At 40.1% G+C, this 22,923-nt stretch overlaps 2 protein-coding genes across 6 annotated transcripts in view; one reads left to right on the top strand and one right to left on the bottom strand.

Moving 5' to 3' along the window:
• The first annotated feature begins 886 nt into the window (after positions 1–886).
• On the top strand, positions 887–11,913 carry LOC146551256 (NLR family CARD domain-containing protein 3-like). 2 transcript variants are annotated; one of them, XM_085259218.1, is made up of 10 exons: positions 887–1,254; positions 1,972–2,091; positions 2,352–2,447; positions 3,221–3,340; positions 4,014–4,099; positions 4,211–5,996; positions 6,507–6,680; positions 8,365–8,538; positions 9,973–10,146; positions 10,641–11,913. In XM_085259218.1, exons 1-10 carry the CDS (start codon positions 1,151–1,153, stop codon positions 10,648–10,650), a joined length of 2,844 nt encoding a protein of 947 aa, XP_085115344.1. In that variant the 5' UTR covers positions 887–1,150; the 3' UTR covers positions 10,651–11,913. The 2 variants fall into 2 exon arrangements, with proteins under 2 accessions (XP_085115344.1, XP_085115343.1); XM_085259217.1 differs by having other exon boundaries at positions 4,208–5,996.
• A 3,151-nt stretch (positions 11,914–15,064) lies between these two features.
• Positions 15,065–22,923, bottom strand: part of LOC146551255 (membrane-associated guanylate kinase, WW and PDZ domain-containing protein 3-like) — a 62,857-nt gene continuing 54,998 nt past the window's right edge. For all 4 annotated transcript variants that reach the window (XM_085259215.1, XM_085259216.1, XM_085259213.1 and 1 more), the window contains exons 20-21: positions 21,264–21,402; positions 15,065–18,488 (exon numbers count right to left, since the gene is read on the bottom strand). In XM_085259215.1, coding sequence (XP_085115341.1) covers positions 17,719–18,488; positions 21,264–21,402 — 909 coding nt within the window. In that variant the 3' untranslated portion in view covers positions 15,065–17,718. The remainder of the gene's footprint in view (positions 18,489–21,263; positions 21,403–22,923) is intronic.

The following is a 22,923-nucleotide window of genomic DNA, read 5'->3' as shown; positions in this document are numbered from 1 at the left end:
ATCAGCTTCACAACGCTCCGTCACTGGAATCCTTCAAAAAAACTTCTCAAACTCACGTCTTCACCAAAACCTTCTGCTCCTCTGTAAAGCATTCTTGGGTCTTTTAAAAGGTGCTAAACTAAGTTATTACTATTATTACTATTATAAAGCACATCTGAGTGATTTTTGAATCCATGTTGAATTTACTAAAAGCATTGAACCTAAACAAAAAAATATGTCATGTGCAAGAGCTAGACTTTTATAAATCCTTTTTAATCAGGTTTCCCAAAACCTAATAAAAAAATGTGACGTAGTGGTATCATATTTCTTCCATGCTAGCTTCTTTTCATAAAATTTACAACCAACCCAAAGTGTAAAGACCTTTAAGGGTTAACCCAGTTTAGATTACTCTGATAGCAATGTTTAAGTGGCTGTTAAATTTAGGCCTGTTGTCTTTGATAGTAAGAAAAGAGACGTACAACCAAGCTGGACCATGGACCAAGCTGGATGGAGCTACATTAATGTTTAACTATTGACTTCTACATGATTAGAATCAAGTTGCTACCTGCTCGCTTACTCACTATGCCACTCGACTTACCAGTTAGAAACGAAAGTATTCATTTTGGTGATAAAACCAGAAGTCTACCATTAGGGGGCCTCAGATTATATATAAACCTTCATTGTCCATATATGTGTGTTTTGAGAATGTGTTCGATGTGATTTGATGCTCTGAAAGTTCTTGAATCATAAATCTAGAAGCCTAATTATATGATATATTTATGTATTCTTGTATGTCTCTCTCTCTCTCTCTCTCTCTCTCTCTCTCTCATACACACACACCCAGGATGACGTCATGTGATTTCCTGTAAATGGAGAAGGGAGGAGCATCTCTTCTCCATTGATCTAGGTCACTGCAAACTACGGAGCAGGAGGAAGAAATGAATGTGAGCTTTAAGCCCGACATTATGTTTCGTCTGCTTTCAGTCAGCTGTCTCTGTGGACTAGAAGAAAAAACAATGATGTGCTAATTCAGGAAGTGGACTGACAACTCAGTTCACTGCTGGAGTCTCTCTGTGTGTGTGTTGTACTTCCTGTTTTGTCAGTCATGAGAGTGGTTTGTATTCTGTGCTAATGCTCAGCATTTCTGAGTTACCGGTGAGCCTGGCTGAAAATGAATGTTTTGGAGGAAGAGGAGGACAGTGCACAATCTCTCTGTTTTCCTATGAAGAGAGACCTTTCCATAAATGACAGTGAACCTGGACCTGCAGACACAAAGTAAGAGACCGTTTCTACTGTAAAGTGAAGTGAAGATGATTTATTTGTTATGAAGAAATAATGTGTGCGATCTATTTTAGTGAAGTGTTCCCCCTAAACCCTTGATGTGGAACATCCGGAGCAAAATTTCACCGCGGATGTTAAAGACTAAAAACCTGTTTGCACAGAAATAATGCAAAATGAAACTCATGAGGGAGTTTTTACATTTGTATGCATGCAGTACTCATAGAGATAAATATGTATAGGGAGGACTGCCTGAGTAATAGATAGACATTATAAACTGTTCACCAAGCTTGTGGGCCACAGACAAACTGACTCTTGTTGGAAAAATGCATATTTTATAATTTTTTAAAACTTCCATCCTTATCATCAAGTAAAAAAACTACAAAAAGACATTGGAAAAAGGAAACAAGAAGAGTTCAGTGCAAACTAGCATTGATATCAGCTGCACTGATTAGTTCTTTTATTAGCTGCTTATACAGCTACATTTGCTTACATTTTCACCTGTTTAGAACTACCATTTAGGATGTGGATCTTTGGAAAGGGACACAGCTGGTGAGACGGAGAGGTAAATAAACATGGAGACTGACTTCCACAGGAGATGCTGAAAAGAAGAAACATCCCCAAAACCTCAAACCCTGGGTCAGTGACCCTGGGACCAAGACAGATCCCGTCAACATGAACGATGTGTTACATATTATATGTTTGTGTTCCCAGAGGTCAGCAGCCCAGGCGCAGAACAGCGTCTGTAGGATCAGAGTGTCTGTCAGTGAACAGTAACATCTCCAAAGATGATCCTCCATTCTTCAGTAATGAACCTGGACCTTCAAACACAAAGTAAGAAAATGTTTCTGCTGTAAAATGAGCAGAAGAAAATTCCCTTAGCAGGCAGAACAAACATGCTTCCATATCTGTAAGATCAGCTTATTGTGGTAGTGATATAAATAAAATCCAAACTGAGACCCTGTGACAGTGAATGTTTCTGCTTTTACTGAAAACCTCCAGAACCTCAGTCCTGTACTCATAATAAGTGACTTATTTCTAACAACATGAAGATACAAATTAACAATGTGCTAAATATTATATGTCTGTTTCAGAAAAGGAACAGAGACTTCAGGATTCGACTCTCTGTCTAACTTTTCCAAAGACGAGCCTATGCACTTCAGTAATGAACCTGAAGTCTCAAACACAAAGTAAGAGACTATTTCTCCTCTAAAATGACACGAAGATGGTTTGTTAGGATGACACTAACACAGAAAAGCTTCAGTGATTTTCAAAATCAGAAACCTATTTGAACAGAAAAGCTGTAACATGAAAACATGAAGGACTTCTTGTGTTTGTAAGTGTCAGATATTTTAAAAACACATTATGAAATAGGCCACACTCATGATGGAGAACACAACAAAATATGAGGGGATACAGAGACACGCAGGATGATGAAGGAAAAGGCAACAGGTGGGAACGCAGCAGCAGTAAACTATCATAATTACCTGGAAGGAAATTAGACACAGGATACAGAGAAGAACAGTCACCAAAATAAAACAGGAAGAGAGCCACAACTGAACAGCGAGACAAGATTAACCTGATGCCAAGCACAAAAGAAGACCAAGTAAAGCACAGAAAGACAAAGGAGGCAGGAATAAACAGAGAAGCAAGGAATAAAGCACAAACTAAATCTGACATCATAACCTAAACGTAACCAAAGCTACAGAACTATAAAACCCCCAACATCACAAAATTCAAACCTGTGTCCAAGATCCAGTGACCATGACAGTATGTACCTATAGAAGGTAGAATATGTTCCTGAGTAATAAAATCCAAACTGAGACCCTGGGACAGTGAATGTTTCTGCTTTCACCGAAAACCTCCAGAACCTCAGTCCTGTACTCATAATAAGTGACTTATTTCCAACAACATTAAGATGCAGATGAACAATGTGCTAAATATTATATGTTTGTGTTCCCAGGGGTCAGCAGCCCAGATGCAGCCCAGCGTCTCCAGGATCAGAGTGTCTGTCTATGAGGAGTGACGCTTCCAAAAATCCCCCTATATCGTTTAATAATGAACCTGGACCCTCGGACACAAAGTAAGAAAGTATTCTGAACTGGCCGGTCTCCAGAGTGAGGCGGTTTTTCTTTCTTTCTTTTTTTAAATTTAATATCTTCTTCCATGGTAAAGTAATTTGTAGTTTTCCAAATATGTGTTGTAAACTTGAAAATTAGTCCGTGCATGATTGCCCCACTGATCATAAAGTCTGTGCATGTGCGCCTATATCGCCCATCAGGGATTGTTGGACTGACGATTGCCGGTTGGAAACTTTTTACATATTTTTTCACATATCGCCCAACCTTAGCATTTATACACCAAAGAATATATATTTTTCTATAATTATTTGTCTGCATTAGACTATTATTTTAATGTATGTAACGTACCTCTTTGACTGAGCGTTTTCAGTTAGTTAGTGCACTTCCCCCTATATTTTACCCTTGTGTTACTTATCTTCCTACTAATCTCCCACTGAATAAATACCCCCACCTTATATTAATGAATACCCTGTAATTTTATCTTCTAAACCATGCTATAATGTTTTACTTCTTATTCTGTCTGCACCTTTGTTCTCTTTTATAGTCTTTTATCTTATGTTTTAACCTTGTTGTGAAGCACTTTGGTGTACCTTTGGTTTTAAATGTGCTATATAAATAAAGTTGTATTGTATTGTATGTGTACTGGTCAATATACATTTTCTTTTGTATGCACAGAGAGAAGACAAAGAATCCTGTTTCCCACTGTGGAGAAACAGCCAAGTTTGGACGACATATAGGTGGTCAGAGCAACACTGTGCAAAGTAAGATTATACTTTATAAGATATAGGGGAAGATTCCAGATGATGATATGCTATACCAATATTAAAGTTTCATTAATTTTATTTCTGTCTTTCTTTTTTGTCTTCTAGCAGTTGCTGGTCTGCAGGAGCTTTTAGATGAACATAAGTTCAGTCTAAGGAAGAGATGTGAAACTGTAACTGAAGGATCTGAAGAAACAGGAAGAAGAACTCCCCTGAACAGAATCTACATAAACCTTTACATCACAGAGGGACAGAGTGAAGACGTTAATACTCAACATGAAGTGAGGCAGCTGGAGACAGGTTCCAAGATGAAGACCCTCCATGAAATTCCAATTAAGTGTCATGACATATTTAAAGCCTTATCTGACAAAGTGATCAGAGTGGTTCTGACCTACGGTGTTGCTGGCGTTGGAAAAACCTTCTCAGTGCAGAAGTTCACTCTGGACTGGGCAGAAGGTTTGGAAAACCAAGACATCAGTGTGGTGATTCTGCTTTCATTCAGGGAGCTGAACCTGATCAGAGATGTACAGTATAGTCTCCTGGAGTTGCTCCAGGTTTTCCATCCAACATTACAGAAGGTCACAGCAGAGAAGCTCGCTGTCTGTAAACTTTTGTTTATATTTGATGGTCTGGATGAAAGCAGACTTTTACTGGATTTCACTAAGAGGAGCGTCATGTCTGATGTCGCACAGAAGTCAACGGTCAATGATCTGCTGACAAACCTCATTGAAGGCAATCTGCTTCCTACGGCTCTCATCTGGATAACTTCCCGACCAGCAGCAGCCAATCAGATCCCCCCTACACTTGTTGACCGTGTCACCGAAGTGCGAGGTTTCACTGATGCTCAGAAAGAGGAGTACTTTAAGAAGAGATTCAGTAATGAAGGGCTGTCCAGCAAAATTATTTTCCACATCAAGTCATCTAGGAGCCTCCACATCATGTGTGGAATCCCAGTCTTCTGTTGGATCACTGCTACAGTTCTGCAGCACATGCTGACTGGAGGGCAGAGAGAAGAGCTGCCCAAGACCATGACTGACATGTACTCACACTTCCTGCTGGATCAGACCAAGAGGAAGATTCAGAAGTACCATAAGGCTTCTACTCCTGAAGCTCTTCGGAAGCTTGGGAGGCTGGCATTTGAACATCTGGACAAAGGAGACATCATGTTCTACCAAGAAGACCTGGAGCAGTGTGGTCTGGATGTCACAGAGGCCTCGGTGTACTCGGGACTTTGTACAGAGATTTTCAAAAAAGAGTGTGTGATCTTCCAGAAACCAGTCTACTGCTTTGTTCATCTGAGCATTCAGGAGTTTCTGGCTGCCGTTTACATGTTCCACTGTTTCACCAGTAGACAGAGCAAGATCCTGGAGGATTTCCTAATCCCTAAGTTTTCTAGGACGTCTAGGAATTTTGGAAATAAAACTGCCCATGTGCTATTTTTAGATGACTTTCTGAGCAAAGTTATGGAGAAATCTCTCAAAAGTAAAAATGGTCACCTGGACCTTTTTGTCCGCTTTCTTCATGGCCTTTGTCTGACGTCCAACCAGAGACTTTTAAGAGACCTGCTAGGTCGGACAGAGAGTAATCCAGATAGCATCCAGAAAGCCATCAGCAACTTGAAGGAGATAAACACCCAAAAAATATCCCCTGACAGAAGTCTCAACATTTTCCACTGTCTGATGGAGATGAATGACCTCTCAGTACATCAGGAGGTCCAAGAGTTCCAGAAGTCAGGAAAGAGATCACAGAGACTTTCTGTTATCCACTGCTCAGCTCTGGCCTACATTCTCCAAATGTCAGAAGAGGTTCTGAATGAACTGGACCTGGGTGAATATAACACCACACTGGAGGGCAAACAGAGACTCATTCCAGCTGTGAGAAATTGCAGAAAGGCTCAGTAAGTCTGCCCGTGACTAACATTATAAACTTGGTTCAGGTTAGCAGTTTCGAGCCAAAGGGCAAAATTAAGATAAGATAAGATTTCAGATACAATTTTGCTGTGATTGAGAATTCAACAGAAAGATGATTTGGAGTTTCTGTGAGGAAACTCTTCACATTTTGGTCAGAATGGACAGTAAACTTCCACATTTTCATTAGAAAATGGTTTTAAACTTAAACTTAAAACTCCTGCTAACATATTTTAGGTTCTGTTAGGTGCAATCAGTGCAAACAAATGCTGTTGCCTTGTGTTGCTAGTTCTTGTCAGCTTCTGTTGACTCAATAAAACTTATTAGAAAATCTAAAGATTAGATGACGAAAAATGAAATAAATGTCTACTTTCATAACAATATCCCAAAAGGTTGATTCTGTTCTGTTCTTTCTGGGATTTCCTTACTTGGACAATTGAGCATGCATCAAGACACTTCATAACACTATGTTTTGTAAAATGTTCTTCTTTTTTTTACAGACTTTCTAGCTGTGAGCTCTCAGAAGCTCACTGTGAAGTTGTGGCCTCAGCTCTGAAGTCCAACCCCTCCCATCTGACAGAGCTGAACCTGAGCTTTAACAAGCTGCAGGATTCCGAAGTGAAGCTGCTCTCTGTCGGACTAAAGAATCCAAATTGCAGACTGGAGACTCTGAGGTCAGTTTACTGAGTAATACTTGCTTTTTTCCTCTCTTCAAATTGAGCATTGTAGTTTGAAGTGTTAAGACATTTCTCTTTTGTTGAGCTGTGAAGTAACCCCGTTATAAAGAGGCTCCATTATCAGATGATTGGATACAGCTGACAGCATAATATTGATGTTAAACTAATTTGAGGATTCAGAAGTCTGAGTCACAGAGCAAGTCGGTGTATTTGTGCTTGTACATTGTTTCTGTGTTGAACTGCAGTCAAAGCACAGAAAAAGAAAGTTTAGTTCTCAGTACTCTGTAACTTATGATCACCGTCGACAGCAGGAATCATATTGACAATGAGGGACTATTTAATAAAAAATCTGTAATTCCTAAACCCCCTGAATTAAAGCTGAAAGTTCACACTTCAATCACATATTGGTTATTTGATCCACTGCGGTGGTGTACAAAGGGAAAACTACAAAAATGATGTCTTTGTTGAACAAAGCACAGGCCTAGGGATGGGTATTGATAAGATTTTAACGATTCCGATTCCATTTTCGATTCTGTTTAACGATTCGATTCTTTATCGATTCTCTTATCGATTCTTTTTTTTTTTTTTTTAAAAGGAGAACACTAAGGTCGATTAGCTTAGAACTTTGTTTTATATCTTCTCTTTGAACAAGAGACAAATTTAGGAGTAACATGGCCTTACAAACCCAACAGTGAGATCTTAAGAGATCCAGCCTACGGCTCTTCAATGGGGTGTCACAGGGTCCCCGGGGAAAAAAATTGTAAATGTAAAATAATAAAATAAATATTCTTCTGTAGCAATAACAAAGTATAACATAAATTGTTCTGTGGCAATTACACAAGAATATCCAGTAATGTCCCTGCCTACAATTAAACACACTCACTTACCAAAAATCGGGGGCATCTGCTGTGGCAAATGGGTGCAAGCCTTTGACCACAAACTTAGACACTGCTCTGTGACATTCGTCTATCCTGGCCTGAAAGGAGACGCTACCGGTAGACTGCAGCGAGAACTGCCAGCGAGCGCCAGCCAGACTCTGTCTGTCTCTCTCATCATGGTCACCTACATGTACAGTAATGGCAGGTCTTGTAATAAGGCAGATCGCGCTAACATAATATGCACTGTTAGTTGATTATTTACCTGCCGCATTAACGGGAGAGGACGTGCAAACGTTACCGCTGCTGCTGGGTTGAGAGTCACGAGTCCGGAGCGGAATTAAAAACACGTGTCATCGTGTGTTTTGTGAGCAAATGCTTTTGCATATTCGTAGTGTTTCCTCCCTTAAATGAAATATCTACTTTGCAAGTTGCCCTGTTGTCATCGGTTCTCATAAAGTATAATCAAACTATTGAGCGTTTGAGCCGCTTAGGCGCCGTGTTTCCTGCCAGGTAAATGACGCGCCGCAACGTGGTGACGTCATTCGGGGCGACTGGAATCGATAAGGGAATCGTTTGCAAAAATGGCAAACGATTCCAAGGAATTGAAAGAGTGGGAACCGGTTCTCAACAAGAATCGGTTTTCGATACCCATCCCTACACAGGCCTAACTGTAATTTGCAATGATTTGTATATTAGTACATAATTTATAGTATAGGTGCAAATTTAAAACTAGTATACATTATATTTCCTGTATTTTATAAATGACTGAATCTGAATCTGCCTTTTTTAAATTCTTTATTCAGACTGAAGGGTTGTAGGTTGTCAAAGGACAGCTGTGCTTCTCTGGTCTCAGCTCTTAAGTCCAACCCCGTCTATCTGAGAGATTTGGACCTGAGTGCCAACACGCTGCAGGATTCAGGAGTGAAGAACATCTGTGGTTATCTGGAGAGTCCAGGCTGCAGATTGGAAGTGCTCAGGTCAGGCAAAAATGTTTTGGTTGTGTGGTCATATAAATATAAAAGTTTAATATGTAGGCTGGCAGTCTGCAGAGGATTTAATGCTAATGCTTTCTTCTTTATTGCTTCAGTCTAATAACTGCAGGATGCAATGTTGCACAACAATGTTGAGCAACACACTGAAAACCTAAAAAACGTAGATTAAGCACAATCAGAAAATTTTGTTATATTAGAATTAAAACCAAGGTGACGGCTAAGTCATTAAATAATGTAATTATTTTATAAATATGCTCTAATTTAACTAGTTTAGTCTATAAAATGTTCCAAACTGTGAAGCAACATTATTAAACTCACTTTCTTTGAGGTTAGCCTCAGAGTGTACGCCCCACTTTATGTGGGTTGGCTGCAGGCTGCAGTGCTATGCTAACAACAACCTGAAACAGATGAACAACTTTTTAATTTGTGCCTATATGAGGTCCAGCCCTGTAGTGAGAAGCCCAGCCAAAAGGCAGCTAATTATATCGATTCAAAAATGGAAGCAGTTGCAGACAACTACTTTGTGACGAAGTAAGAAATGCTTGAATAATCGTAACTTTGGTTTCTGGTGTGATTTTGAATCCAGCTTTCAAAGATTTGATGATTTTTGTTTTTAACAAACAACATAATGTATATCAGTAAAGATTTTCAGCTTTACTATTTAAGTAATCAATCCCATTTTTGATTTAAACATGCGCTCAATTTTTTTTGAGAGGAGCAGCTAAAAACTGGAGGGAGTGCTGATTTCCTTGAGTTACAGACAGGGATCTCTGCAGGCTGGGAAGAGTCTCCACGAAGGAAAGATCATGAAAAGAGGAATAAAAAGTCACAGGGATAACTTGCTATCTTATGATGATAAGAGCAATGAACTGGTGTCAACTGGATGATTTCCTCAACCTTAAAGCAATCATGTTAACCTGTAGTTCACATGGAGAGTGGGCACAAAGGAGGACCACTCCTGACACATGTAAACAAAAAGTGAGCAAGGAAACAAGGAAACAAAGAGAATAAGAAAACAAAAGAACAAGAGGACTGTGATGGACTCATTTTTTGGATCATTAATGAAAGTTGACAATCAAATATATTTTCATGTTTATTTAAATAAAAATGTTTTATAAGTATTGATCATCATTTTGTTAACATTTCCATTTTATGGCTTGATGAACTTGGGCTGAAAGGATACATTTTTGACTTGTCTGATGCACAGGATTCGTTTGATTGTGTCTTTATTGAATCTATCAGTTATATTAAACTACTTTTTATTAGTTTTTCTGCTGAATAAAATATCTTGTTGGTTTGAGGTGTTTGAAGTCTCTGTTTCCTAACCTTTTACATCCTATACCGTCTTTAGCTTCAGATTATTAAACTGGTTATAATTTTAAAATCTGTCTAAACTTAAATGTTTCATTCATTTCTCAGATTGAGGGGCTGCAGTGTGTCAGCGATCAGCTGTACTTTTTTGGTCTCAGCTTTAAAGACCAACCACTCTCATCTGAGGGAGCTCGATCTGAGCCAAAACAACCTACGGGATCCAGATGTGAAGCAGCTGTTGGATCTTAAGGAAAGTCCTGACTATAGACTGGAGACTCTGAGGTCAGTAAAGAGCTGGAGTCACTCTGTGTTGCATTCAGCAGTATTGTACTGCAATAGAAATAATTCCAGACAAATATACAAATATATACAGTACACATCTGAGATAACATTCAGATCTATATTTCTATATTTCATAGCTAACTTAGCTTAGTGTCTTTCATGGCTGCTTCCATGTTTACTAGCCAGGTGATATTACAGAAAGCCGCCACAAAGATGTTTGTGTTAAATTGAACAGCAGGAAATACATTTTTAAAAAAGATGTTCATGGATCATTTATGACTCTTCACAGTTCACTTCCACTGTGGAACAATAGACTCGATGTTCAAACGTGTAGGTTAGTGGGTGTACATGTTGACATGAAAGCTCAGAGAAGCTAAGATAGGCTAAGATAGGCCACGCCTCCACTGCAGCTGTGAACAGGCTAGATGTGCTGCATCTCTGAGTGACAGCTTTTGAAGTGACTTATTCAATACACTTGTTTCTTGTCTCTACAGGTTGGAGTGATAATCTGTGTAACAATGAGAGCAAGCAGGACGACGAGTGGACGAGCTGTGATGATCCACTGAGGTTGGAGCAGCAGCAGGTTGTTGGTTCCTGTAGAAAACCGGTTCCCAGTATTCCAGTTCCTTGGAATTGTTAGTCCTCCTGTCTGTGTCCTTATTAGGGATTTGCACTGGTGCATGGGGCTGTAGTTAAATGGTGATTATGAGACAGAGTGTTTCAGCTATTTTACTTGTTCCCAGAGCTAATTAAGTAACATACTGCATTACTTTTACGAAAAGCATTCTGTGTATTCTGTGTAATATTAAACACTGACTACAACAACGAGCGCAAATACCTCAAACACGCACAGAAGTTTGACTCCAGCATGCAATTAATTTGCATGAATGTTATTTCTTCTTGCTGCTTAGTGACGGTGGTGACTCTTAAAATGGAGCCAATGAAAATCGATAAAGAATCAGAATCAGAATCATAAAATTCTTATCGATTCCCATCCGTAGCGTAGATACTGTAACTCGGCTGTTTTACTGAGAGCTGGATCAAGAACTGGCACTGTGAGGTTTCAGGGTTTCAGTGATCTTCTTCTACTCTGCACTGAGACATTAGCCCCAGGTTCATCTGGTCCTCCAAGTCTTTGCCATGTCTGCTGCTCTGCTGTGGATTCAAAACGTTTGTGCTGCACACGGTGTCTTTATGTGGCGGAGATAAATGTCTCCTTTATCTCTGCCACATAAAAGGCCGTTAAATCACAAGTTTAAATACCACAAAAACCTAATGAAATGCAAGTTTTTTTTAATGGTGATGAGATGAACACCCTGTGATATTACTTAAGTGAAGCACAAATTCACTTCATTCATTGTATAAACTGTTTTATTGTTTTGTTGTTTGGTTGAGGTTGCTGATACTGATATTACTGACACATTAAAGTCCGTTATTCACTGGCATCAACACTTATCCCTTACATCATATCCTGCCAAGCCAGAACACACACAGGAAGTTATAAAACCAGACCCTTTTCCACATCCTTTACCTCCAAACCATCGTGAGAGGAAAAATGCATCAAGACCTTTTAGGTCCTATAAGTTAAATTAACTCTCTAATTTTTATTCTAACATTTATCTATTATGATATTTTGTCAACGTGTCAATTCAAAGAGTGCTGCATGATAGCTTGAATACATGTTGAATTTGGCAGATTGGATTCCTTCCATTTCTTTGTTAATAACTTGAAGACAGTGAAAATAAATAAAATGGTTTTTATCTGTTACTGTCTGTGTTCTGTTTGTGTTGTTGATCTCTCTTCATGTGTTAAAACATTACCCACCTACATAACCATCAGTAATCGTACCAAATAAATAATGTTCACGCTGCATCTGTGAGCCAGTGCAGACGTAACTGTTTTCAACCACTGAATATCATATTAGACCCAGTAAAAAAAATAAAAAACTAATGCTGTTTTTAAGGCGTTTGAAAACATACAGTGTGAAAGGGGTTTTCTTTTTCAGTAATGAGCTAGACTTGGTCTTAATAGATATAAACAAAAATAGTAAAACTTTCAATATTTAATGGCAATGAGAACGAGTGAAGACAATTTTGGAGTGTGTAAGTGTGAGCACAAATAGTGTATTTCAAATGAACTCCGACATGTTTGCCATCTGTATAGTAAGGTCAGTAGGACACTGTGCAGGTGTGACCCACCTGGTTTGGACCAATGATGAAAAGTGTGTGTCACAATTTCAAATTTCACTACTGCTCGGAGGAGAGTTAGCAAGTTTTTGAATATAAAGCTTTACTCTATGCTCATGTGAACGAGGCCTTATTTGAACAAATAATCAAATATGGATTTTTACTCATTTCTCATCTTGGTTTAATATCAGCTCTATAGTCACAGTAAAAGGCTGTACTCTTCAAAGATTGCCTTCCACCTGAAACTGATAGTTGTGGCAGACTTGTAACATGTTAGCTTCACACGTGTCTAAATACAGTTTCTATATCTACACAATGAGTCTTTGAATGATTAAAAATCACACCTGTGCCTAGTACCCAGAAGAAAAGAAATTATGAAGTTTGTTCCAGCAACTCTTGGGGTCATAGAGGTTGCTTGTTTGCTCATGCTTATCAATACAGTGTTGCTTTAAATTTGAATGTTTTATTTGTCATGCATGCCTCAGTATCCTCAGCCTGCTATCCTGTGCTTCAGCTGTCAGGATAAGCGATTTTATCTGGCACTGACCTGAGAACAGAAAGCAAATAAAGATCTTTTCCCAAATAATCAGTTCATTTCACATGAGCTTGTTTATTGAACAAGGCTGCAGACAGTTAGCTTGGCCTACCTGAGCTGATGTTGGTCCAGCTCAGAGTTTTAAAGTCAGACTGGATCTAAAGACACCGAGCGATCACTGACGGATCAGATCAGCTGCTTCAGTCACTTCTGCGTGTTTACAGCCAACTGCTGAAGATAAAAACTGCATTAAGCAAACAGCTGAGTGACGTTCCTTCATCCTGCTGCCTGGGAGCAGGTCTGATGGTAAAACTGTTCAGTCCAGCGTGAACTTGGCTCTTCCTGGTTGTCTCTGGACCAGAACCTGAATGATCAGATCCTTTGTTAGAATCATTAGTCCAGACTCTGCGATCCTGTGATTAGGCGCTGCTCGCACCAATCAGGGAATCAGTCGCTAGAACACAGTCTTAGAAAATGCATAGAAGACAAACATCCTAATGCCCTAAAAGACAGGAGGCAGAAGGGTGGGGCTAAAGGGTAGCACAGGGGTTTGTGGTGTTTGTAGTTTAACTGCTAAGGCTGTGGATGGAACATAGAAACAGACATTAAAATGATGCAAGTGATGTAATGGATCGATGGATGAGGTGTTGGTTTATTTATTTTTGTGTGGTTTATAACTTCAAAGTATTTTTTTTAGCACATCAAAGCAATAAATATTATTAAATTTACAGTCTTGATTTCAGTTGGCCATATAGTTTAGGCTTGCTTCTCTCTAATGGACAGAGCCATTCTTCCTTCTGCACAGTGATGCAGTTGGATTTCTAAATCCTGCAGTTCCTATAAGAAACTGCAAAACTGTGCAATTTACAACAAAGACATCTAGAAGGATGAACAGCTCAAAGGAAAGAAAATCTGTAAAACTGATTTTTGAAGTGAACTGTCCTCAGCATAAAAAGGGATGTTCTGTCGTGACCTCAGTGAGGCTCTGAATCCTGAGTATTTGTGAACTGATGCTTAACCCCTCACTGGGCATGCATTAAAAAGACTTTTTACAATTTTTACTTCTTTCTTCTCTTTTTTTCATTTTTACGCTGCAAATCAAGGTCAGTGAAGTCAGCATATATGTAACGTTTGCATTAGTGTTGCAAATGTGATTTCTGGCATCAGAAAGGGTTAAGTGGTTATTGTCCCCTCTATGCAGCAGCAAGCCTGTTATTTAATAGATTCGATATGAGAGCTTGCTTTGAATAGAAAATAAAGTCTGATTTGCTACTTACAAATTACTTGCCAATAATCGATGTAATGGCAATAACAGGTTAATCTGTATTTGAAGTCATATTTGAAAACATTCTTAAATTTACAGTGAGGTTAGTCATTAATAATCCAGCTGTTTCCAGACATGATTGAGCTTAAAAAACAAACAAACAGTGAAATCAGAAACACCTGTTACAGGGAAGGGTTACTGTTGATCTTTGAAACAAAACAGGTGCTTTTAAATCTGATATTTACACCCTGTTTTTTCCGCAAGCGTCATATTCCCTTTCCCTCTATAAAGCTGTGACCCTGATCAGCTCAAATATTGATCTGACATCAAGTTTAACTGTCCTGAAACACAAGCAGCTGGAGGAGGATGAAGTTTCACTCTGTCAAAAAGAAGCTCATCCAGCTAACGGCTGTTTTTATTGTTGATTAACAACCTGCTGAAAAATGCTTTGGATTAATAGTTTTGTCTATGAAAATGAATTAAAGAGGAAAAAAATATTGATATATAACATTTTAGAGCACTTTTTTTGGCGGGACCATTTTTGGTCCCGAGGGTCACGAAAGGATGGATTTTTAAAAATGTGCTCCTGCACAAAAAATAATAATGGATCAAAATGAATGTTGGTGCCAATCTTTGGCCCATCTAAAGGCCTAATTATAATAACAATCAAATATTACTTCAAATGTATTTTATGGAAAATATTAATTTTTTAATTTTTTTTTCTGTTAAAAACAGGGCGCTCATGTACACAAACTGGTATTTAAAGGGTTAAAACAATGAAAATATAATTAAAACTTGATATGGATATTTTAAGCAGAAGTAGTTTTAAAAGATTGACTAATTTAAAGTGGAAAAAAATATTGATATATAACATTTTAGAGCACTTTTTGGGGCGGGACCATTTTTGGTCCCGAGGGTCACGAAAGGATGGGATTTTGAGGTTTTACAGAGGGTTAACTTTCCTTGGCTCACGGTTATATTTTTAAAATATCGTTTCAACAGTCCAAAGTTTGACATTTACAAAAAAAACCTTCATCTTCGGGTCTGGACAACAAATAGTTTTCATTCATTGGTCTAAAATGAGCCGTTTTACAGCTTTGTTACAGAGTGAAGCTTCTTCATCTCATAAACAGTCTTTGGATGAGTTTTGATGCACAAACTGAAAACATTAAGTTAATCTGACACATCAGCATCAGCACGTACTGTACATCAGCCCATAAATGACAACAAATAAGGTGTGAAAACACTGTTCTGCAGTTTGTCCGCAGAGAGCAGTGACCATTTTATTATTTTTACATCATATAATCTTTTATTTTAAAAACTTTACATTTCTTCGGTGTGATTCTGAAAGGAGACCTATTCTGCTCATTTCCAGCTCCTGGTCTTTATTCGGGGACTCAGCTAACGTAGCGTAGCATGATTTGTAGTTTTCTTTTACCGATCTTACACTGTTCCTTTGTACAGCCACTTCCTTGTGATTGGCCAATTTTATTGTGAAAATAGAAACAAAATATTTGTTATAAATAATTTTACTAATTTCTAAAAAATTTTTGGCTTTCATGTTTTACTTCGACATGTTTAATACTTTGGTTTGTTACGAGACCTCAGGGAAGGCAGAATAGGTCCTCCTTAAAAGGAGCCTTACCATGTTGTTAGCGTTATTAGTTGTTTAAATAAAGTACTCTCGCGTGAATAACTCTTTAAAATAAACATTTTAAATGTGGCTTAAAAAACCTGCTACGTGAACAACAAAAAGAAAAATCTAGACACTGTTTCTTCTGCTATTTCGATTCAGCGGAGACGTGTGCGTGATTGTTTGCACTATTCAACTTGAACTTCTGCACATTATCCTGTGGACATTAATCAGTGTTTTGGTTTTATCTGTTAATTTAATATTATTTACATCTCTGTAGTGCACACTAACCCTCAGTCCAAATGGCAAACACAGGGCTGTACTGTTGCTTCTCATTGATTTGTCTATAAAATGACAGAACTATTTCTACACTCTTAACAAATGTCTTAAGGGTGCAGATATCTGATATACCCATTTATATTTAATTTAACTTTGAGATTTTATAGATTACAGATGAGGTCTGTGTAAATTTTGTTCCTGTTGTTTTAAACAGAGCTACAAAATCAATCGATAAATTTAATTAGTTGGTAAAATGCCAGATTTTCTGAAGCCTGAAGAAAAGAAGTCAGGATTTAATGATTTCCTTTGATTCACTTGATGTAAATTAAAGATCTTTCAACAAGAAAACCCATAAAAGGCCTCTGAAGATGCATTTATGGGTTGGACAAGTTACAGCACAATCTTTTGACTATTTTCTGACATCTTATAGGGGAAAAAAAATCAATGAAGATTACTCGGTAGTGAAAATAATTAGTTGCCGCCCTAATTTTGGGACCTCTGGAGTTAAGGCGAAGACACATTCAGATAACATGAGGGGTCGTTTTGTTTTTGTGGCACACAAACTGATTCTTAGCTCAAGTATGTCTCAATTATAAAAAGCATTAAACTCAGTATTGGCTGTTGCATGATGGGATATTTTGGTGTCTGAAAGGTCTTGCCGTTGTTTGACGTGTTGCAGGAAGTGACGGCGTGCGTCTCTGCCTGCAGCTTCTGCAAAGTGACAGTCTGCAGGACGAAGGCTGAAACAAAACGAGGCACTTGTTATGATCCAAAGCTGCAGGTCGTCCTGCTCCTCCGCGGCTGTCGCTATAGAGACAGGCCATGTTGCCATGGTGATGTTATGTTCCTCGACAGCCGACAGGACCACAGCTGGACCTGACATCTGTATGTGTGTGTGCGTGTGTATGGCTCTGTTACATCATCAGGTTATTTTCCTTTCATTTTTACAAGCAAGCAGGCAAATCAAATCATCTCTGGATCTATTTAATCTCTAATATCGTTATAATAATAATTTTGTTACACGTTTATAAAAATAAAAAAATCATTCCAGTAATATTCACATGCTCAGATTACACAGAGAGAATCACGAAACAGCGCCGTTGTTCGGTTCGGATGTTGTTTGCATACCATTTTGAAGTTGGAAGGATGCGAGTGAAGATGATCGTGATGAAGCCATGAAACGCAGACGTGATGTTTCACACGGAAACGTCACATCAGGTCTGCAGACCAGGAGCCTGTATCACAAAGAGTTCAGCTGTCCACAGGCAGCTCGGGTGATTTGGTGAATGTTTCAATCGCTGTAATCTAACCCTAACCCGTATTAGGATGTTACTCGAATCAAGTCGAAATAAAACAGAATCCCGAGAGGAAGATAAAATAAGTGGAGGGTTGAAATTGTCTGACAGGCGATGGCGGCCCGATATAGCTTTATGATACAGGTCTCAGGATGTACTGAGGCATGATGGGTAATATTAAAGGTGTTGGTTCGGCAGGTCTGTGTAGCTGTTATGTCACCCACCAGCCAATTACAAACAGAGTTTTCTGTGGTCATCCAGTTGGACACAGACGGAGGTGTGTCTTCTCCAGCAGGCCAATCAAAAAAGCCCTTGATAAGTAGCCAATAAAAAAAAAAAATCAGCAAATAAAAGAGGAGAATGCCCTCACAGCTGGCCAATCAGAGAGAGAGCCCACCCGCTAGTCCCCGCCCACGGATCTGACTGCTCGTCAGCACCTGCGTCAGTCTCTGCGTGCTCGGCTTCAGCCAAGGGCCCGGGCCGTTTCCATCTTGCAACGGCAACTCAGCTCTCCTCCAATCAGACTCCTCCCTCGAGCCAGCAGTGGCGATGCTTGCTGCTGATAGGTGCATCTCCGAAAAACTGGATGTTGATTCGCTGTCGGAAAGATGTCTGTCACTGCTGTCATCGTCCAGCGGCATGAGGAAGGAGAACGCTGCCTTCTGAGATGCAGCCGAGTTCCCAGCATGCTTTGCACGGCGGTTGGTGCTGCTGTTTCTCTCCTCTCTCCTCTCCCGCTCTCCCCCTCCTCTTCTGGACTCCTCTGACAGAGGTGAGTCCCTGAGGTGGGCATCACTCCTAGGTAAGCTCCTGCTCCTCCTCCCCTGCTCCTTGAGGTCATCCTGCTTCATCTGCCTGACAGTCTGACTTCTTCTCTTCCTCTCCTCCCTTTGCTCCTCCTCTTGCCATCTCCTCTCCAGCACCCGTGCTTCCTCCTCCACTATGTCCAGGTCCAGAGCAGGAGGCCCTAATCCTAATCCTCCTGTTCTTCTTTTGGTTTCTCTCTCTCTCCTCCTCCTCTCTCCTTCTCCCGCACCACTTCCTCGTCTCATTTCCTGGCTAAGAGAGGCAGTTGTCATGGTTATCGTATCCACATCCAGCTCCTCGGTCTGTGAAGAGGAGGAGGGGGAGAGGGCTCCTTCCTCAGGGCCTTATGGACAAACAGAGACAGAATATAATTATCTGAATATCTGCAAGTAATTATTGTGGTTATTCCTTTTGTTTATTTTTTTAAAAGTAGGTTTTTCTCCTGTCAAAAAATAAATCACCAAAGTGACCAACGGGCACCTCTGCTGTTGCCAGCCCTGCTGATGTTTCCAATCTTTTTTTTAAAATCAGGGTCTAATATGAAAGTCTGAAGCTTTGTGTTCAGACTCTGAACCAAAACCAACCAGGACAAATGAAGCAGGAGGTTCAATCAGAAATTCATGATCACGTAGCCAAGATATGACAATAGAAACATTTCAGATGTTGGCACTTTTGAAGGTTTATATCTCTATTATATTAGAATACACATTCTCTATTGCTACAAATATGCAAACATCAGTGCTGAAAAATGAAGCTGAGGTGCCAAATCTGCAGTTTCTCTAATGCAAAGTAGTCGAATTGTTTTGAAACTTGCTCTTTTTGAATTATTAAAGTTAGGGGCGTGGCTACTTTGGTGGACAGGTGTGCTCGTGTAACCAACGAATGATTGCTGGGCCTCACCTCTCCCATCATGAGCCACTGAACTGGAAGCCTCATTTGTGTTTGTGGTGTTGATGCCTTTTAATGAAATCAACAGCATAATAAGGCCTGCTGTGAGGTGTCCATGAAGTTTTTGCTCCAGTTCTGGTCACAGAAATTCAATAATTTTTTCAAATGTCTTAATCAGCAGTGATTAGGTATCTAAATCTGCTTGCTAACATTAGCTGCTAACTTGGCACCCCTCTGAATCTGGGTGTAAATGACCAACACGATGGCACTAAAGTCTAAAGTTCAGTCTGTGTCACTTCTCCGTGTCACACTGGGGATTTTCTGCATGTAAGAAATATTTTAACAACTACACCTTAAAGCCAGTCAGGGTTTTTACCGGGTCCTGGTTGGCTGTAATATGTTACTACCACCAGAAGATGGTGGTAATGTACCTTTAAACAGAAACAACATAAAACTGTCAGGTTACTCACTATCAGGTACTGGACCTATACGTGTGGCGCTTTACATGCAAATAATAACACTTAAAATACTCAGTACAGTAATCTGATGGCTATTCACATGTGACTATAATGCTGCAGACTGCAGCTGATGATCAGTGAAGATGAAGGATTGATGAAGTGAAAGTGAAGAAAATGAAAGCAGATGGGAAAACACGGAGTTACCAACCGCGTGTTTTCAGTGCGTCCAATCACGTAGAAGCAGGGTTCCCCCTGTTTAGAGTTGGTCATACAGAGAGACAGGCTGGAGAGCTCCACTGAGGAGGAGGAGGAGGAGGAGGAAAAACAAGAGGAAGGAGAGGAAAAGAGAGTCAAAGAAAGTTAAGTCAAACAGTGAAAGAGCCGTGGAAGCAGGTCAAAGGTCAGTGATGAGGGAGTACTTTACAAAAGCCTCTTCAACAGAGTATTCATGAACATCTTCTTATTTCCATCTCAATATTTATATTTTTGAACTCTAATAGAGTAGCTTTGCATAACTCTCAATTCAAAATAATCCTTATTTATCTTATAGTGGGCTGGGCTATTCAAGTTGCCTGAAACAAACTTTTTAACTCCTCCCCTTTTATGAAACCTGATGGGAGGGGCTTCTGTAGCTGAGATGACCATATTAGGATGGGTATTCTATTTTTTGATGACATCATGCAGAGCCTAAAAAGAAAAAACGCTCTGAAGCTGAGTGCTGAGAGCAATCAGATGCCTGAGCTTTTAGGAATTACACAGATTGCTTCCAAATTCACTGACCTTATTATTTTAAAGCTTTACTGTTTCTTTGAGCTATGAGAAGAGTTTCCACCAAACTTTACACTTGCCACAGTGCAGTCAGACAAGTGCCGTTGCCCTGGCAACCACCAAACCCTGACTCATCCATCAGCAGGCCAGTAGGAAAAGCGTGACTCATCACTCCAGAGAACATGTCTCCATGCGCTAGAGTCCAGTGGCAGCGTGCTTTACACCAATGCATCCAGCCCTTTGCATTGCACTCGGTAAGCCTTGGATGCAGCTGCTCGACCATAGAAACCCATTCGTGGAAGCTCTCTATGCACTGATCTTGAGCTACTCGGAAGGCCACATGAAGTTTGAAGGTCTGTAGCGATTTGTTGGCAACCCTGCTGCTAGAGACACAAAAGCGATTTTCTGCACAAATTCCGACCTTATGAGGTCAGAAAATGCAAACTCTCCTGGAACAAGTTAGTTTTCAGCTGCTGTGGGCAGGCTGTCAAAGTTAGAGCTTTCCCGGCTATTTCCTCAGTCTCTTGTCTTAACAGAGCAAGTGAGTCAGTAAAGAGTCCAGGCAGTTTTCAGTGCTGCTGGTTTATCTGTGTATTTGTCAGCAGGATTATTATTAATCTTGCTGATTGTAAGCTGTAGATGGATAATGAGACAGAGTGCCCCTGGACACACGCCCAGAGTGACTCAGTGATCCTCCTATGCTTTGGGGTCAAACTTCACCGTGTGCCATCCATCCATCCATTCGCTTCCGCTTATCCTTTTCAGGGTCGCGGGGGGCGCTGGAGCCTATCCCAGCTGTCATAGGGCGAGAGGCGGGGTACACCCTGGACAGGTCGCCAGTCTGTCGCAGGGCCACCGTGTGCCATTTTGATTAAAAGATATAAAAGATCAAAGAATTCAGAGAGGATCAAGAAGAACTTGAAACTGAAGTCTTAGCAGAGAGAATGTCTCCCAGTTTTCTCTCAGCTGTGTCATGTGTAACAGTCCGTCCTGTGAAGTCTCACCGTAGTCGGGCACGTATCCGTTTCCCTTCTTGAGGACGAGGTGGATTCGATGTCCTCCTCTTCTGATCTGCTCAACGGCCTGACTGTGAGTCATTCCTGCTGTACTGTCTCCATTTATCTCCACCAGCTGGTCGGACACCTGCAACACACGGTGACACCTTGTTTACCATCAGGAGGAAAGTGCATAAAGCATAAAACTGAGTATATGTTATTTCAGGCACCGACAAACATCCTCTGCAGGGGCATGTGCAATCATCAGAAATGAAAAGGTCTTTGTGTAGATTGTTGAGGATGCTGACAGTATTGAAAACTACATTCAGCTGCAAGACATCAGAGAGACAATTACAGATCAGATTATTATTATTTTCAGTCCATATTTCAGTCCAATATTTTACTTCTTAGATCTAAAGTGCTAAAGCTGCTTAAACTATTTAGATATTTACTTTAATTCACTTTTGTTTATTATCCAGTTCATAATTCAGCTCAGTGTCATTTAAAAACGTTCAACTTGCAGTTGACAGACGCTGCACAAACATGACACATTCAGGTGGTTTGAGACATCAGGATTTAAACTGTTCAGAAAGGTTGGCTATTTCGGCCTCTGGGGGGCGCTACATTTGCTGCAGAGCATTTTGTGAAGTTCTTTTTTTTGTGGAACAACAAAAAAGGAAGCAGAACGATGCGAGCAGCTGCGATGTTGAATGTTTGATGATCAGAGTCTCAGAGCTGCAGGCACAAAGTGAAGCTCTGAATATTTCAGAAGGTTTAATATCACAAAGAACGACTTGACGGAGATCCTGAGTGATGTTTGTCTGAGTGGAAACGTCTCCGCTGCATTTCCTGCTGTTTCACTGTGCCCAAAGCTCAGCTCATATAGGAAACACGTTCAGACCCGATCCAGCATCAATCACACCAAGTCTCCACTTTTTCTCCACAAATCTGGCATCACCTTGAACCAGCCAAGAATTGGACTCTACAGACTTCCAAGCTTCCCAGTGGGACTGGACTTCCTTATATATCAGCAGCAGATCCTTTAAGTCCCCAGAAGTTTGTCAGACTTGTTCTCTAAACAAGTCTGAGGTGAGTCCTCACCCCTGCAGACTTGGACTGTCCCTACCTGACACCCAACGATGTTCACTTCCCCTGGAGGTCAGTGTTTTGGCTCAGCGGTGTCGTGTGTTTTAACAGTACCAGATATGACAGATCACAGAGAGCGTTTCTGCAGACGAATCATCAGTAGATTTAATAGAGCATCTCTGAATCTCCGCACAGCACAAACGCAGTAACACTGGGGAGGCTTCTCTCCTGCAGCTCAGCAGGTAGAAGGCGTCATCTACTAATCGAACAGTTGACGGAAACTCTGAGAAAGTCCTGGATCAGACTCATGGTTTCACTGTCAGAGTTTATTCTACCGAGTCAGTAAAAGACTTCTCATCGCATTCGTTTCATCAGGACGCTGAAATATGTCCAAATGTTTTTAATGGATGCCTGTGATCGTCTGTTCACATTAATGTTTAAGGTGTACAGATTTGATTTTCCTCTCATATAGATTCACCTGCATTAAAGTATTAATGAAGGGTTTTAGTCAGTAGGTTAGATTATTGTTAAAATAAATAAGAAAAAAAAACCCAATAAGACTTCCTGCACCTCTTTCACAATA

Source organism: Mchenga conophoros, linkage group LG20, assembly GCF_057382185.1.
Source record: "Mchenga conophoros isolate Kocher_MC1m ecotype Shallow Benthic linkage group LG20, M_conophoros_male_GT1.1, whole genome shotgun sequence".
Taxonomy (NCBI): Eukaryota; Metazoa; Chordata; class Actinopteri; order Cichliformes; family Cichlidae; genus Mchenga; species Mchenga conophoros.
Note: the sequence above shows the minus strand (reverse complement) of the source record. Positions and strands in the feature narration are given on the sequence as shown.

Coding starts and splice junctions, on each gene's coding strand:
- LOC146551256 (XM_085259217.1), top strand. CDS start 1,151: ATGAATGTTTTGGAGGAAGAGGAGGACAGTGCACAATCTCTCTGTTTT. Junction 2,448..3,220: donor CCTGAAGTCTCAAACACAAA/GTAAGAGACTAT, acceptor TTGTGTTCCCAG/GGGTCAGCAGCCCAGATGCA. Junction 3,341..4,013: donor CCTGGACCCTCGGACACAAA/GTAAGAAAGTAT, acceptor TTGTATGCACAG/AGAGAAGACAAAGAATCCTG.